At 42.0% G+C, this 18,399-nt stretch overlaps 1 protein-coding gene across 1 annotated transcript; it reads right to left on the bottom strand.

The window, feature by feature from the left end:
- Window positions 1–14,495: 14,495 nt before the first annotated feature.
- Window positions 14,496–16,346, bottom strand: LOC147636728 (uncharacterized). Its single transcript, XM_086800210.1, has one exon. The coding sequence runs from the start codon at window positions 15,994–15,996 to the stop codon at window positions 15,001–15,003; it is 996 nt and encodes a 331-aa protein (XP_086656336.1). The 5' UTR covers window positions 15,997–16,346; the 3' UTR covers window positions 14,496–15,000.
- Window positions 16,347–18,399: the final 2,053 nt, after the last annotated feature.

The following is an 18,399-nucleotide window of genomic DNA, read 5'->3' as shown; positions in this document are numbered from 1 at the left end:
GGGGCGAGACCTTGAGCACCTTCATGATAGTGGTGCCACTGGGGAGCTCCGCTAATAATGTGATGATGAGGTTGAAGAAGCATATGGTGGCCACAATGGCGAGATCCGACACATGATCATATCTGCCAATGATAGCATGCATTTTAGCGAGCATTTTAGCATGCATTTTAGTGAGCATGCTTTCCTCCGTACATGGGCTTCGAGACGTAGGAGGGGGGAACCATGGGAAGTTGAATTAGAGCTTAGGGTTCTCCTGTTGCTCAGTGCGAAACAAGTCCTAGGCCCAGCATTGGCAGATGCGGAGGTAAGCGGGGTTAATGTGGAGGTTTCGGCGGGCTTTGCAGTATTCCATCCAAATAAATGGATTGAGGAGGAATGGTCACCGCCAAACTGGCTGCTCGCCCATAAGATTGAATGTGAGGGGCCGAGCCTTGGAGTGGGGCCTGAAGTGGTCTCCGCGTTGTTTGTGCGGATGTTGGCTCTTCCATGTGGCATGCTGTTATGTGCACATTATATTTTCATATACTAGGAGGCTAACCCACATTAGGCTTGTGAGCATGGGAGCATGGGAACAAGCTCTAGTGGAGCATGGGGGTTAGGGCTAACCTTAAGGGTTGAGGTTAGGGTTAGGCATCCAAGGGTCACACATGGGAAATGGAGAGTCAAGAGTCACTTGAGGGTCCTCCTATATAATAGGGGCATGTGGCACACTCAAGGGAAGGCTATGTTATGTCCTCTTGTATAGAGGATTATATCTACTCTCATGCCATTTCACACTATAGCTACATGCTGCTGGATTAGAGTCATACCTCTTGGTGGTATGGGACATCAAGGTTAAGATATGAGGTACTTCATTGTAATTCATGTGTGCATCCCTTGGGCACGGGGGTCGTCGAGTGGATGAGTTTATGCCTGGTTTATGCATGACAATTATCTAGAGAGATCTTAGGGTTTTAACAGTGGTATCAGAGCAATCTCTAGTTAACTGTTGTTGTTTTTTCTTTCTTATTCTAATTTTTAGGATTTTTTGAAGTAAATTTTAATATTCACTAAATAAAAATATTATTTTGTTGGTTCATTTTGGTGATTACGCACGTGGATTGTCGATATGGCGGTTGGAACACGTGTTAGAGCTGGAGGACATGGATGTCCGTGGATTGTGATCTTAGTGAATGGTGCATGTTGGAGTTGCTGGCCAAGCAGGATGCGTATGGCCTACTCGAATTCTGTGCGGTCCAAGGGGTCACGTTAGTTGAGGGGATTGAGGAGGGGATCCACCACCTCGTGCTCCTATGGGGGTTGGGATGGGATCTCGCCCTCCTTCAGGGGGTGGGTGAAGGGAGTTCGACGGGGTGAGGTTGTTGAGGTGGAGGGGTTTTGGAGGAAGAGGGGGCGGTGCCAAGGGAGGCATCGAGGAAAGGGGGTGGGCATGCCGATGAAGAGGGAACATCGGTTGGGGGCATGGACGGGGCTGTTGTCAGTGTTGATGAAGGAGGTGGCGAGAGAACTTGAGGAGGGGTTGTGGAAGGGGAGGAAAAGAGGTGTAATGTGACGTGTGAAGAGGTGGAGGGAGGGAGGCTGGTGCCGCTATGAGGGTGGGGGCTTTAAGGGAACATCGGTGGGCACTAGTGCGGGGTGGCGGTTGAGAACTGGGGACGGAATGGGAGTGGGAATGTGGTGGGGGTGGAGAGTGAGGAGGGTGGAGAGTGGGAGCCGGGGGAATTTTCTATTGCAGGAAGATCGGTGCCTTTGTCCCCGCCATCGTTGTCAGCGTTTGGAGAAGAAAGTTTTCACCTCGCAGGCCTCTTTGATGGAGATGTTGTAGTAGGGGAAGGCGATATGTGGGTCGTCAAACTAGGTGATGCTGGTGGCGATGATGATTTCCAATTGGCGGTAGCAGTAGTGGTAGAGAACAAGGAGGTCATAGGGGAAGTATGGTGGGAGGACTCGGATGAAGTGCCTTGGGAGGACTCGGACGAAGTGCCTTGTAAGCATAGTAGATGGTTGTCCTCCCGAGCTGCTCTAGGAAGGCAAGGGAAACGAGGGATTTAGGGGAGTCTTATGGGTATAGGTAAAGGCCATGGGGGACAGACAGATCAATGGAGGCATCGGTATCAATGGCATGCCCATAATCTAGAGGTGTGGCCCAGTTGATGAGGTTGATGGCGATGGGGTGAATGGGAAGGGTGAATAGGTTGGTGGGGTTGTCTAAGGAAACTTGGTTTTAGAAAAAGATGTGAGGTCAGGGGGTATCGATGAAAATGTTGTGCTGTAGAAGATTGAGGTGGAGAGTGCGGTAGTGGAGTTTGCGAAAATGTGGGAGGTTTTGGGGTGGGGTGGAGAGGATGGAAAACTTGGTGCAACGTCCATTAATGCATCCACCTTACACTCCATGGTGTTGGACTTCTACCTCCTAGTTGTTGGTTGGGGTTGGAGGGCACACCCTTCTGTTGCTGCCACAGCAGGGCATCCTTCTGCTATAGGGTTTTCTCTACCACCTACTTATAGGAGTCGACGGAGGCGTGGATCCTGTTTTACAACCATCCTTGGTGGTTTGTGCTCCGTGGCGGAGGTCCTAAGCTTCTTTCTAGGCAAGGGAGAGGGCGTGGTTTGCAATTTGAGTTGCCTCTTGGGCCGCATGGATCTATTGCTGAAGTTGGGTGATGGTAGCCAGGGTGGCGGTGAGGGTATTCTCATGGTCCTCCAGGGACGTCTGGAGGAGGGTGTTGGGTGGTGAGGAGGGCTACCTGGAGGTCTTGTTGGATCCGGAGCGAATCAGCTCAAGCGAGGAGCATGGATTGTTGGGTAGCGGCAAGGTTAGAAAAGCCCTTGGAAAAGTTTGGAAGGGCGCCTTGGGAGGACCTAATGCCGTCCAAGTATGCCCGTTGGGAGCTTGTGTAATAGAGCAACTTGTGCTCAACCTTATGCGTGTTCTTCATGAGACTGTGGATGGCATGGCCATCAACCTGCTTCATCAGGGTTTCACTTAGATGGGAAAGCTAGGTGGGGTGCTTGCCGTACTCCTTGAATCTAGGTTAGCATGCCTCGTCTTCTTTTGGGGAGTGTGAGAAATGACCTCATAGGAGAAGTTAGAGTGTTTGGGTTCGGCCATGAGGACGGTGGTTGGGCAAGCAAGCAAGAAGCAGTGAAAACTCGAGTGAAAAAACTGCAATAGTTCTACTAGGAGGCAAGAAGAAAAGTGAGGGAAATGAATGGGGGTGGGCACTTATATAGATTTTCAAGGAAGGTATGTTAGTGGCTTGACAGAGGAACGGGCGTTCCTTGGTGGAGGAACGACTGTGGCTTTATCAAGGAACAACCGTGGCTTCAGGAGTGGACAATTGTGGAGTGACCAAGTGAACAACCATGGCTTTACAGACGAATGACTATGGATTTGGGAATGAACAGTCGTGACTTGATGAGTGGCTTGACAGACAAAAAACCGTGGATTCGTGGAGCTGGAGTGAATGGGTGTGGCTTCACAAATGAATGCGGTCGTCGATTCATGAGTGAACGGCCGTTCACTTTGACTTAGAGAGTTTTTTTGGCACCCTGTAAACAGGTTTTGTACCATGGGAATAGGTGGTCAGCACTCCATTGCGGGTTTTATACTGAATGCTTGCCCAGTTGGTGATGGTGAGTAGTTGGGTCCAATTCGGTGTGGGCAAGGTTGGCAGCTCTTCTTGAATCATTGCTACCCCTTGGGAGGGATCTGCTTGACAAGGAGGGGTCAGAGAGGCAAGAGCTTGAGTAAGGGTGGAACGAGGGAGTGTTATGATAAGCGTAGATGGGGTAGCCGAGCCTGAGGGAATGTCACTAGTGGAGACAGTGGTAGGGGTGGCGTGGCCTTGGCATCCTCCTAGATCTTTGCTTTTCCCTTATCCTAAAGAGTGCAAGTGGTGGCAAAAACTGAGGTTAACTTCGGCCTCCATTGGAAATGTTGTGGTGCTGGGAGCTTGGGGGCAGGGAGGGTGCACGTCAGGAGTCGTGTGGTAACCAAATTTGTCGATCACCTTTATAGAACCTTTGGGTTGTGAGGACCTTTTTAGGTACCCACATGTAAGTAGTTGCAGTGTGAGGACGAGGTGGGTTGTGGTGACTGTTCTACTGCGGAGAGGGTTTTTGCTGGATGTTCTCCTTGACCTTGCGGCTTGTGGTTGCCTTGTTGGAGGGTGACGTGAGGTTCGGGTAATATGACGAGGTGTTGGAACCTTTGTGATTACCAAGGTGTGAGGGGAAAGGAGGGATCTTTGGGAAATCCATACGGTGGTTGCACCTCATAATAACATTGGGCAAGGAGGATCTTCTTGAGCACCCAACAGTGAGTATCAGTGGTGGTGGGCTGGGTGGATTGGGGGTAAGTTGGTAACCTGTTCGCTCTGAAAAGTGAACGACTGTTCACTTCTCAGAGGAACAAGCCGAGATTGAGCTACACAGTTTCTTCTCTGGTTTTTCATTGATTCCAACCCCTTAATGATGATTTTTTTTTTGTGTTTTTCTTTTTGTGGATGGCTTAGGCTAGTCCCAAGCTATCCACCATTGATGCATAGAATGCCTATATAAACCTAATACCCTAAGATTAATTGTGAGATTAAGCTAATATACAATTTTTAACTAGTTGAAGAAAAATAAAAAATTAATGGACTCAAGAGCAAGATTAGGGAACTTACTTGTAGCTCCCGCTTTTGGTGTAGTCTCCAAGCTTCTCATGCTCCAATTGCTCCATTGTATGAAGAAAAACAAATCAAAGATGCATCTAACGTAATCCTTCCAGTGGATTTGCATTCCATCATCTAGGCAAATCAAGACTCTAGCTAAGGAATAGAATGTGGACGACCCTAAGCTAAATGCATTCCCCGACAGCGGTGCCAAAGGTGTTCACCAAAATGAGCATACTTCCTTGCATGAGAGAAGAAGAAGAGAAGAGAAATGAGACAATACAAGGGTTGGTCGAGGACTAGCATTAGCCAACCTTAATGAGGGTTAACTCCTCCACATGAAGCTGGGGCTCACAATACCACCACTTGTGTCACACAAGTGGAGCTTTCCTCAAGCTAGGTGGGGAGAAATGAGAGAAGGAGCTATGGTGAGCTTAAATCCTACTCAATGCCTTCATGTGTACAAGAGTGAAGGTGAGAGAGAGAGAGAGAGAGAGAGAGAGAGAGAGAGAGAGAGCAAGAAGAAGAAGAAGAAGAAGAAGAAGAAGAAGAAGAGGCAAGCAAAGAGAACATCACCCACATGCACACACACAAGCAAGCATGCATACACAAAAGCAAGCATGCATACACACAAGCTTACCACCATAGCCACAAGAGAGAGAGAGAGAGAGAGAGAGAGAGAGAGAGAGAGAGAGAGAGAGAGCAAAACTCAACTGTGATAATGGGATTCTCCCTTTTCACATTTCATAAGTCACTTATATACATGAGCTCTCTTTTTACAATAGTTTCTAATCAAAGACTCGAAATTTTGTAGTCACTTTTGGACCACTTTATTTGACAATTTGGGTACTAAATTTGATTTCACCTAGAGCTTTCCATCCAGAAACCAATGCTCAAATTGAAGTCACAAATAGCATAATTCTTGACTTACTTATAGCCTATACATCTTCTCAACCAAATCTTTGGGATCAATACATTCATCTTCTAGAGTTTGCATACAACAATACACCTCATTCAGTGAGACTCACCTTTCTCCACTTGAGATCATATTTGGAAAAGCCTTACCTATTCCAGCTACCAGACCTTCACTAGGATATTCATGACTTTACTACTATTGACTTTAACACCATACTTTGTGAGGTACGTGCAACCATACTTTCTGCACAAGAGCGTTATATGTGACTCAAGCAAACAAGAAACGAAAGCATATATCTTTATGGACCATTCAAGATAATCAAAAAAATTAACAACCTTGCCTATAAAATACAACTAACATCCCACTAGAAAATTCACAACTCTTTTCATATTAGCCTTCTGAGACCATTTAAAGGACCTTTACCGCCCTATCTCATTTATGAAGAACCACCTTTACTTGTTGATCCAGAAGAAGTTCTTTTACCAGATTCTATTATTGATCCATCAATACACCCATACAAGAACAGGGAATACTTACACCAAGTCTTTACTAACTTTCAAGAATCATCCTATTGAAGATGCTCGGCCTGAGAGATTTTTCTGGCAATATCCTGAACTTCTTCATTGATACAAAGTAATACACAACTAAGGTCAATTGCAACTTAAGCAAGAGGGAATGTTACATGTAGTCTCTCTATGATTCATGGAGGATGCTTGATGTGTCATTATACTTAGCAAGGGTATCTTTGGTGACACCAATTTAATACTAATTATTAAGTATATGCTTGCATGCATGCTGACTCAAACAAAGTATCATATGTGAGAATCCATTTTAATACTTTCCATCATGGGTGGCCTTGTGTTCATGTGTTTGTGCTTTTACCATACTATATGTGAGAATTGATTGTGAGTGAGTCCAATTGATTCTAGAATTGATTGTTTAGTAAGTCTAATTAATTATGTAGCACATGCAATCTTGAGTGAGTCCAATTGTTAGCACATGTTAGAATAATTATTGAGTGAGTCCAATTGATCGATATATGATATTTTAGATTTTATGAGTATAGGCTATGAAATGGAAGATGATGGCCACATGTATTGAGAGCGAGAACACAAACTCAGGTGTTTTCAATATTATTACTTCTATCCGCATGCATACGAGCTACTTTTTGGTTTTACATGGCTACATCCATTTGTAGAAAAGCATTACTTTTGACCACTGGACTATGGTTAATTTTTTTACAAGCCCAATTTTGGAAGCAAGTACTGATTATGGCTCCAAGGGCTAATTTTGATGAGTACAACTTTAAATACCCACATGAGAAAGTGGAGCCGCTCATGTTGGGGAGGGGGGAGATTGAACCCAATGCTTATGTGCTTTTGTGTCTCGTGCCTAATTTATGTTTTGTGCACATCTATGCTTATCTTGAGTTATATAACTATCTTGTTCATAGTTTATTGGTTCAATCCTTATCTTGGAAGAAAGTGTGGTTATTGCAAGTCTCCATGTATAAATATCCTTGACAACCTGTTGGTATTCAAATTGGGCATGTTGATGGGTGTCGAACTATTGAGAAGAAACATGTGTATACCTTAAAAAGGGCTTATAAGCATGAGCTCTTTGATAAGATGATGAGTCAATGAAGTTGCTTCCAATTAATCTCTTCCTCCAAGAGTCTTTGTGAAGATATCCACACAATCCTCAATTGTGAGGTAATAAACCAAATCAATCACTTCATCCATGACGAGCTTGCACATAAAGTAACATTGTAGCATGGAACTCTAGGTTGCTTATAGACTTTTATTGTTCTACTACATTTTTATTGCTCCAATGTTTTTCATGCAATCCTCCTCAATCATATTTCCTTGCATGATGTAAAACTTTTATTGCTACACAATAATTTTATTAGTTGCTTCTACATTGTTAGTATTAGAAGATACATTAGATAACTATGAAAACAATATCCTACACATGTGAGACTTCTGTTGACACACATACTTTATGCTATAATCATGGATAGTGTTAACCCTCAAGTCATCTTGATCCCTTGACGTTTTTTGACTCAAAATAATTCATTATGTTTGAAATATGCTAGGATAAACCAAATTAAATTATTCACAATTTAGAACAAACACATTTGTCAAAATCATCATATTAAAGTCATGTTTTTTAACACGAATATGCTACAAAAAAAACCATCCTCATGTCAAGATTGGTTAGACACACAAGATAGCCTAATGAAAGTAAAGGTATTCTTACAATCGTGGTTGATCTTGTACATAAATTCAATCTCTAAACTACCCAAATCACTTGAGACAATATCTTTATGAGGAAGCATTGCAAGGAAAAGGCCTTTTATTCTTTATCTACAAGCATTCTTTCTATAATTGTGGAGAGATTTAATTGAGGTGTGTTATTTACTTCTTCTCAAAAGGACTCTTCGATATTTAAGACACATTGGGAAATAAAAAGCTGAGGTTTTATTCTTTGCCCTCTCAAATTAACCACGTGGTAGCATAGGGCAATATTAGTTTTTTGAAAAAGGCTACTTTGAAGATAATATACATATTTACATGTGTGTGTGTGTGTGTGTGTGTGTGTGTGTGAGAGAGAGAGAGAGAGAGAGAGAGAGAGAGAGAGAGAGAGAGAGAGAGAGAGAGAGTTGTTCAATGTCACCTCCTTGCTATTAACTCTTTGCCACATGTAAAGATTGACCATATCCCAAAAGGCTATTTATAGGCCTTTTCTATCATCATACCTTCATTGTATTTGCACTCTTGCATCCTCTTTTTGCATCCTCTTTGCTTATAATAAACATGTCCTCTTTTTGCACTCTTGCATCCTCTTTGCTTATAATAAACATGTCCACATAAAGGACAATGACCATACCTAAGACTTTGCTTTTTGAACTTGGAATGAGGAAACATTATGACTGATCACTCCTTGATGTAAGATGACTTAATATATGTGTGCATATTTTGCCACCCATGTTGTGCCACTAATACAAATAATAGTCAATTTCAATTGGGGAGCTAAATTCTCATGAAAACTGAATCCCTTAAACCGTGGTAATACTTTAGCCCCACCACTAGATAAAGCTTGTTCTTCTCTAGAGTTCAATAAGAGCTATACTTGACTTTGTAGACCCACGCAGTGCCGATGGCTTTGAGTTTCGGGGGACTATCCACAAGGTCCAATTGTGATTCTTCAAGATAGTTTTTTTTTGAGATTGACCACCCATTTTGGATCTTCTTGTGCTTCAGCAAGAGTCGTGGGTTATGGGCTCCTATGTCTCTAGTGAGGTTTGGCTTGAACCCTCCACTACTCTCGTATCCTCTTGGACTAGTGAACATGCTATGGAACATCCTTAATGATGGTCTATCTAAAAGTTGCTTGACCCACTCAGGGAATGACTTAACCCATTGTAGTTTAGGAGGATCTAGGTCTTTATCCTCTAAGTCAAAGAGCTATTTTTCCCTATTTTCAAATTAGATTTGTGGCTTTGACCTCTACTCGAATTCAAGATTGATGATTGCTTCCTCTTCCTTAAAAGGAGCTATAATCATCTTGAGGTTCATAGCCTTTGTTGTGGTCACCTGTATTTCCCAAAAAAATATGTATCAACATTTGAAGTGACCACCGTAAATTCAAATCGTAAGACATTTTTATAAATCAATTAGAGTGGGCATTTCAAATCAAGAGGAAACCTGGATTTGAATCTTGTTCACATATTTATTCAATTTTGTATAGAATATGATCCTTGAGATGGATTTGCTCATATTTCATATGGATTGTTTGTTGAGTTACTAAATTTCAAGAGCTTGGGAGCTTTTGATGAGGAATATGATATTGAAGTAGCATTTGTGACTTCGTGCCCCACATGTTTTTTTAACATGACTGTAAAAATAATCCCTTATATATTATAGAAATTAAATGAGGTCCTCATTTTAATGCTTGGCATTTATAAATAATTACAAAAAACATCAAGGACTTTTTCTACACAATGTTTGTGATGGCAAGAAAAATTCAATGTTATGGTAGTTATGAAAGATAGAATATATTCAATATAGATGCTTTGCTAAAAGTAGAATTATTTGTTCGGTTGTTGACAGAATAGTTTGATAGATAGATTCGTTGCATCAAGAGTTCAATGTGATTTTTTAATTTAATATTAAATTTTGAACATTATCTAGGTGGGGCCAAATTGAACTTTGCATAAGGCTTTTTAGATATATTTCAAGTTATTTGTCAACAATATATATATATTTAGGTGGGACAAGAAGAACTTAGTTTGTGAAGTGACAGTCAAAAGTGTGCATGGTTTTTTTTTAAAAGTAATGCGCCCTACAATTCTTCTAAAACTTTAAATAATAATGCGCCCCTTAGTTGGCCGGCCATTTCACACAGTAGGTTACATGCTCTCTCTCACGCATACACACATGATCTCATTCATGCACATGCACACGCGCATGGACACCCTCACCATACATGCACGTGCGCACACCCTTACCCCTCTCTCTCTCTCTCTCTCTCTCTCTCTCTCTCGCACGCATACACACATGCATGGACACACTCACCATACATGGACACACCTACGCATACACACATGAAGTTTGAACCCTCATGCATTCACATGCACACGCGCACGGACAGACTCACCATACATGCACGTGCGCACCCTTCCACATGCCCCTTTAGAAAATACGTATTAACAAAAATAAAATAAACGTAAATAACATATACTAGAAGTAATATTTGAGAACTTAGTTTTCATCCAATTACTTTAAAAATATAATATTATATCTCATAGTAGATACCCATTTATCTCTAATATTTTAGAAACAAATATAAATAAGTGGGTTTTGATCTTTCTTAGAGCATGATATAAACTAGGATCATTGGACCTATCTATGTGGTGTGGACATGTTTATTACTGGTCTCCCATAAATTTGGAGCTCGTGAAAAATGAGCTTTCAAGAAAAATAGGAATAAATTTGATTCCATCATCTAACCTAAACAATAGTCGAACAAGATCACCACAAAGAAAGCTAAGGTATGTGCCTTTACAAATGACTTTTTATGATATACATATATTCTTCCATGATATCGACTTCAAGGCTATCATTGAATACACTATGGAAGTCTAGAGGGGATGGTGAGGTATTTTCCTTCTAGATGTTGCAATTTATATCAGTGGAACAACAATAAAGACGTTTTCTTCTTACCAATGTTGACTCTACCTCTATCGATTGTTCTTTAAATTGCACCCTTCTCTCCCTATGGCTTGAAAATGGAACAACCATTAAATGCACTTGATAAGCTTGTTGAACTTTTCTACCATCATAAATAAACTTTTCTTGTTATTCCAAAGGCTTCTCTTGAAATTTCTTACTATCCTAAAGACTCATCTTGAAATTTCTTACAATCCCAAGTAAAGTTTTCTTGCTATCCCAAAGAATTTTCTTCGAATTGCTAGGACTCTTCCTAATATCTTCCTTATTTAGTCTATCTCTAGTAAGCTTCTCATAATTATGAAATTATGGAATCATGGAAGTGTTAGTTGCATTTGTAGTTGCAAAAAGGGCTAAGGTTTCTCATGATCCTCATCAAGTTTGACATCATGATATGACCCCTTACTCAATCCTCCTCTATCTCTAGTGTATGGCCCCTTGCAAATGTGTTAGGGTCCCATGTGTGAATGTGCGTGTGTGAAAATCTGCGAGAAGTGAGCATGTACATGAATGTGTGAAGGTGGGGTGCACGTCGTTTAGTTGCCATATCAGATCCTCTCCATGCCATCTCTCCTCACAATGCTAGATTTCTCAAAGCAAACTATTGTGTTGAATTTTTCTCTCTTTCCAAGGGATCCTTGATTAGGATAATTTCTCATTATTTTATTTATTTTTAACCAATTCAATTTATCCACACTATGTCTAGATCATCTTCTATCTCTAGTGTATAGCCCTTGATTGTGACACTTGTCCAAATGAAGCAATAGGCCTCTCTTGTATCTCTTGAAAGTGACCAACTTGCGACCATGTAAAGCAAAAGAGGTAAAGAAAAAGTCTGGTAAAGCAAAACTTATCATAGTATTGCTATTGGTAGAATGTAAAAAAAAAACAATTATTCTAACAAGATTTAAAAAGATCCAACTAAAAGTTTGAAATAATTATGTTACCAAAATGGATTGAAAAGTTTGAAACACAAGAAAAGAAGATCAATTGGAGAGTTTAAAATGTATTGCCATGTTAACATAATTTAATAATCTCTAGAAATTCATTTGGTTCTATAATTGGTGTTTGATTCTATATTTTTTTTTGTTGGTGCATATTCACTCTAATCTATTAATTAGTTTTTTTTGTTGGTGCAACTTTAATTTCCGGAAAAAATTAAAGTTAGACTAAGGTTAAAATAAATGAATGCATTAGACGGATGCTCCACGCTGGCCCCCTCAACCCCTCTGAGCAGCTGCGCCCCCCTCCCTCTCTCCGCCTGCCCCCCATCCTGCGCCTCCACCCCTTCTGCATCTCATCCCTCTCTCATTGTCCACTTCCAACATCTTTTTTTGCTACCCCGCCTCCATCTTGCTCGAGCTCCACTAAGGTTAAAATAAATCAATGCATTAGACCGATGCTCCAGGCTGGCCCCCTCACCCTAGCTGCGCCCCCCTCCCTCTCTCCGCCTGGCCCCCATCCATCCCTAAGGTAGCACCTTACTGCTCCAGGCGCACGGCACCGCCGCCGCCAAAACGGCTCTCATCAGACGACGCGGCGGGACCCACTTGCCCTCGTCATCCAGGCCCACGCTCCTTGACCGATGCAAGCGACGCGGGCTGAGAGACAGGCCGTCGGAGGCAGGCTTCGCAACTGCCGTCAGCTGCAGGAGCCAGGAAGGCCGCCCGGGTGAGCCCCCCCTTGAGCAGCAAGTGGCTGGTCGAATGCGACCGTTTCAGCCGCTGCCACCCCTGCGGCGGTGGTAGCGGCTCGCTGTTATCAGGCGGAGCTGACGTGGTTCCCGCCGTCCCCGTCAGTTCACGAGACGTTGCCGGCTGTGGCAAGACAAAACCTGCATGGGGTCCACGTTGGCTTAACTCTATTACTCCCCTTGGAGTCTGAGAGCCGCTGCCACGTGACCGCACCGTGCGGTCTTCTTTGAAACGCACACGACCCACGGCTAGATCCCCACCGTAACGAAACGGACCACCTGTCGGCATTCACCAAACTCCGTCGGCACAGCCAGCACGACAAGCACCTCCACGCCCTCCGCGAATATAAATGTAAATGATCTTTTTAATTTATTGTGATTATTATTCACTAACAGATCACCATTGGACTCATGGACACATATGGCTCATAGGGCTTATATAAGTGTTAAATAGTAATCCAAGAAATCACGGTTTTAAATAGCTCATAGGGCTAATATAAATAATACATTTGGGGAGTTAAATAATAATCCAAAAAGCACGGTTTTAAATAGCTCATAGGGCTTATATAAGTAGTACTCAACCCGCACAGCAAATATAAGTGTTACTACTACTCAACCCGCGCGTTGCTGCGGTATGTAAAAAACATTAAAAAATGGAACACAGGAATGGAAACCGGAATACAAAAGGTTGATCGAATACAAAAGGTCAGTCGGAATACAAAGAGTCAATCAAAGGGATTTTTTCCTCTTTATTTTTTTGAAATCCAAGATTTCTTTTTTTTCTCTCCTCTCCTTGTGCCTTGGTTGTCCATAGTTAATATGTAATAGATGCGTGCACATAACTAAGTGATGACTCTATCGTCCATATATGTGGGTTTGGATCTTTCTTAGAGCATGATATAAACTAGGATCATTGGACCTATCTACGTGGTATGGACATGTTTATTAGTGGTTCCCCATAAACTTCGAGTTCATGAAAAATGAGCTTTCAAGAGAAATAGAAATAAATTCGATTCCATCATCAAACCTAAACCATGGTTGAACAAGATCACCACAAAGAAAGCTAAGGTATGTGCCTTTACAAATGACTTTTTATGCTATACATATATTCTTCCATGATATAAGCTTCATAGCAATCATTGAGTAAACTATGGAAATCATGAGGGGATGGCGAGGTATTTTCCTTCTAGATGTTGCCATTTATATCAATGGACAACAATAAAGACATTTTCTTCCTACCAATGTTGACTTTACCTCCTTTTTATAGATTGCATGACAAGCTTGTTTAACTTTTCTACTATCATAAATAAACTTTTCTTGTTATTCCAAAGACTTCCCTTGAAATTTCTTACCATCTTGAAGACTTCACTTGAAATTTCTTACAATCCCAACTTTACTTACTATCCTAAAGACTTCACTTGAAATTTCTTACAATCTCAAATAAAGTTTTCTTACAATCGGGCCAAATAAAGTTTTCTTGCTATCACAGACTTTTCTTTAGATTTCTAGAACTCTTCCTAATATATTCCTTATTTAGTCCATCTCTAGTAAGCTTCTCATAATTGTGAAATTATTGCAAAAAGTGTTAGGGTTTCTCATGATCCTCATCATGAAGTTTGACACCATGATATGACCCCTTGCTCAATCCTCCTCTATCTCTAGAGTATAGCCCCTTCCAAAGGTGCAAGGGTCTTTATCCTCCTCAATCTCGAGTGTATGGCCTCTAGTGTATTAGTCCCTTCCAAAGGTGAAAGGGTCTTCATCCCCCTCAATCTCTAGTGTATGGCCCCTTGCAAAGGTGCAAGGGTCTTCATCCCCCTCAATCTCTAGTGTATGGCCCCTTGCAAAGGTGCAAGGTTTCTCTCGTCTTAGACCTCTTGGCCCTCATCTATCTCTATGAGATTTAAAAAGATCAAATTAAAAGTATTCATAATTATGTTACCAAGATGAAGGAAGATGGAATGAAAAGCTTGAAAGAATTATTTTAACAAGAGAAAGAAGATGGAATGGAAAGCTTGAAACAATTATTTTAACAAGAGAAAGAAGATGGATAAAAGTTTGAAATGAATACATGTGGTTCTATAATTGGTGTTTGATTACCTTCATTTCTATGTCATCAAGATATATTTGTACTCAAAATGCAAAGAATTATTTTGAAGGGGGTTACACATGCTAGGGTTTAGTCACAAATTGACCCATGCTTCTGTAGTAGGGGGAAAGGTAGCACTTTATATTTATCACAGTAACCCTTGGCATACCATCCTCACAAGGAGTGTGAGGATGGTATGGGGGAAGGTAGCACTTTATGTTTATCAGAGTAACCCTTGGCATACCATCCTCACAAGGAGTGTGAAGCTTACAAAATACGAAGGAAAGTTGAACCTTAAAAACTCTGGTAATAGGCTAACTTGGCTCGTGTTGGAGACGGCTCAAGGCACACTTGAGCGCACGACCACCGCCACCGGGCTCTACGCACCACCGCCGCCACCGGAACGGCTCTCATCAGATGACGCGGCGCGACCCACTTGCCCTTTGCCCTTCTTCGTCATCCAGGCCCACGCTCCTTGACCGATGCAAGCGACTCGGGCTGAGAGACAGGCCGCCGGAGGCAGGCTTCCCACTACCTTCCGCTGCCGGAGCCAGGAAGGCCGCCCCCTCGAGCGGCAACTGGCCCGTCGAATGCGACCGTTTCAGCCGCTGCCACCCCTGCGGCGGTGGTAGCGGCTCGCTGTTATCAGGCGGAGCTGAAGTGGTTCCCGCCGTCCCCGTCACGTCACGAGACCCTGCCGGCTCCGGCAAGATACAACCTGCATGGGGTCCACGTTGGCTTAACTCTGTTACTCCCCTTGACGTCTGAGAGCCGCCGCCACGTGACCGCACCGTGCCGTCTTCGTTCAGACGCGACGACACAGACGACCCACGGCTAGACCCACGGCTAGATCCCCACCGGATCGAAACGGACCACCTGTCGGGATTCACCAAACTCCGTCGGCACAGCGGGCACGTCGTGTGCGACTGCAGCCACATGTCTATGCAGCCCGGATGGAACATATGCTTGCACTTGGGCAGCTGCCGGAGATTCTCGCTCCCTTCGAAATCCGTCAAGCACACCACGCATTCGTTGCATCCCTTCTTCTTCACAGCAGCGTACGACACCAAGGGGAAGCTCTCCACCAGGGCCGGATCCACGCCTTGCTGCGCTGCAAGGCCAGCTCTGCGCCCTCCGCGTGAATTGCCGCCGGAGACGAAATCGTCGTCGCTGGCGCATCTCCGGACGTAGACGGCAAAGAAGCCCATGAAGAAGAAGGCGCTCAGGAGAACCATCAGGACGATGATCATGGAGGAGTTGGACGACGAATTTACGTTATACAGAGAGCTTGCGAAAGGCGCCGGATCTGAGGAAGGGGTGTGGTAGCCAGATCGCTGGCCTCCGTCAGGGGGAGAAGCTAAGGGAGGGATCTCCTGCAAGAGGCGGCGGGAATAGGCGTGCATGTTCATGCTTTTGTGTGCAATTGTGTCAAGAAAAGGATATTGAGAGCAAGGATTCTGATCAGTGAGGAGGTATGTAGGTGGCAAAGCGACCAAGACTAGCAGAGATGTTAGGGCACACGTCCATGTAGCAGCACAGAAACACAGTGCAAGTACAAGGAGAAGAAGCCATAGCTACTAGTGGTGAGCTTGCTCAGAAGGCATGGAGAAGGTGCTACACAAGTGGACTTTAAAGGCAAAAATCCTAGAGCACATGAGGAAGAGCTTAACTAGTGAACGAGGAAGCCGGCCAACACACCTCCCCAAAGTGGAAACCCTGTTAGAGCAAAACCCTTTGTGCTCTTCCCTTTATATGGTCACACGCACTATGGACTTTCTCCACCATGCATGCTTCAAGAGATGACTACAAAAAGCACCTTGAATAATGCCTCATTGATGACATGTAGGAAACATGGATTTTCATGCCCAAATTAGAGCCTTCCCAAATGTTGAAATGTAGGCAAATGATGCATTCAAGTTCATACAAGGACCTTCACATGGAATACAAGGACTTTTATAAGAATTCCCAAATGTTGAAATGTAGGCAAATGACCCATTCAAGTTCATACAAGGACTTTTATAAGAATTCGCATCGAATACAAATTCTTTTGTTATAAAAGTGGTCCCTAACATCATTTCTTTGAGGTACATTGCCATCCTTGTTGATAAAATGCTTACGTTCTATAAGTCTACATGTAAATCTTCCATTCACACTTGCAAGCATTCCACCGCCCTTCTATAGCCTTCCCTTCCAAGAAACACCACTCTTGGACTCATGAACTCTCCAACGACATTAATAACATATACATGTGTGTGTGTGTGTGTGTGTGAGTGAGAGAGAGAGAGAGAGAGAGAGAGAGAGAGAGAGAGAGAGAGAGAGAGAGAGAGAGATTCCAAGGTCGCATGCATAGAAAGAGAGGGAATGGGAGACATGTAGACAAGGAAAGATATGTTGCCTCATTTAGAGATGTTATTGAAACATGACTTGAGAACGCGCTTTGTATATTCATAAGCATATTTCTTTCTTATCTTTTTTTATTTTAATAAAAACATAAGGGGTTATTACTAACTTGGATTTGAAACTCGAATTCAAGAAAGCCCAAAAAATGGAGACTCGCATGTTACTATACATTAAAAAGAGCTTTCATACTCAAAAATTTAAAGTGAAATCGATTGTCTTTCACTAATATTTTTTTTCATTATAACACTAAAAATTAAATGCCTTCTAACATCTTATGTTGATAACAATATTGATCGCCAGAATGGAGTTATAGATTGATAAGTGAACTGAAGGTAATCTTCTTATCAAGTCCATGCTGATACATTCCCATGGGGAAGCCTTCTTGTCAATGGGTTGCATTGCCTTAGAGTAGGTCAATTTCTTTCAAGTTTACGTCCTTTTTATATTTATTATTATATTTTAAACTCATTTTTTACCCAAAAAAAATCCAAAAACTTAGGCTTTACACTAGTCTTATAATTGAGCCACAAAAGTGGCACAAGGCTAATCTATGAATTTTGAAGAAATACAAAGGAAAATCAACTTATAAATTAATGAAACCACTTGAGAATAATTCTTAGTTAGCATGTATCTATGTATGATAAGTTTCTCTACCTAGTAAATTTACAAATTGCATAGGCTAAAAATATTGTAATAGTTGTACCTTTAAGGAGCCATGTATAAAAATGTGCATCTTTAGTTGATAGAAGATACATACCAACAATGACTAAAATTATTAAAGAATAACTTTTATACTACATTTGTAATGTGCTTAAAATTTTATGTGAGATATTTTGAAAGTAAAATCAAAACTTTTTACAAAAAAAAACACTTCAACCACTATAAGGCATACGCGGATCTAGCTAACTATAAAAAATTATTATAGAATAACTTTTATATTGCATTTGTAATGTGCTTAAAATTTTGTGTAAGGTATTTTGAAAGAAAAATTATTACTTTTTACAAAAAGCATTTAAACCACTATAAGGCATATGGGGCTCTAGCAATAAAATTTATGAGAGTCGCAAAACGACACTCTTAGCGACACTTTTCAGATTATACTACCAAACTTTTTTTTTAAAAGCTCATGGGTGTTATTTTAGTGATATTTTGTGTGTCACTAAAGCGACACTAATAGCAACAAGAATCTCATTTAATACCACAATTATACTAGTTATACATAATAGCATGTGTACTTCAAATCTTATTTCTCTCCCACCTCGCCTTTTTTCCCTAGGAGTTCTCTCTCTAGCTTGCTTTGCATCTTCTCTCCAGCCTCCATTGCATACATTGCCGCGCACACCTATATTTTCCCTTGCCCATGGATCCTACCATACCATTTTTGTTGATTTTGCTTAGGCAGATCCTCATAT

This window comes from Cibotium barometz, chromosome 7 (genome assembly GCF_041138505.1).
Source record: "Cibotium barometz isolate CiBa-2024 chromosome 7, ASM4113850v1, whole genome shotgun sequence".
NCBI lineage: Eukaryota > Viridiplantae > Streptophyta > Polypodiopsida > Cyatheales > Cibotiaceae > Cibotium > Cibotium barometz.
Note: the sequence above shows the minus strand (reverse complement) of the source record. Positions and strands in the feature narration are given on the sequence as shown.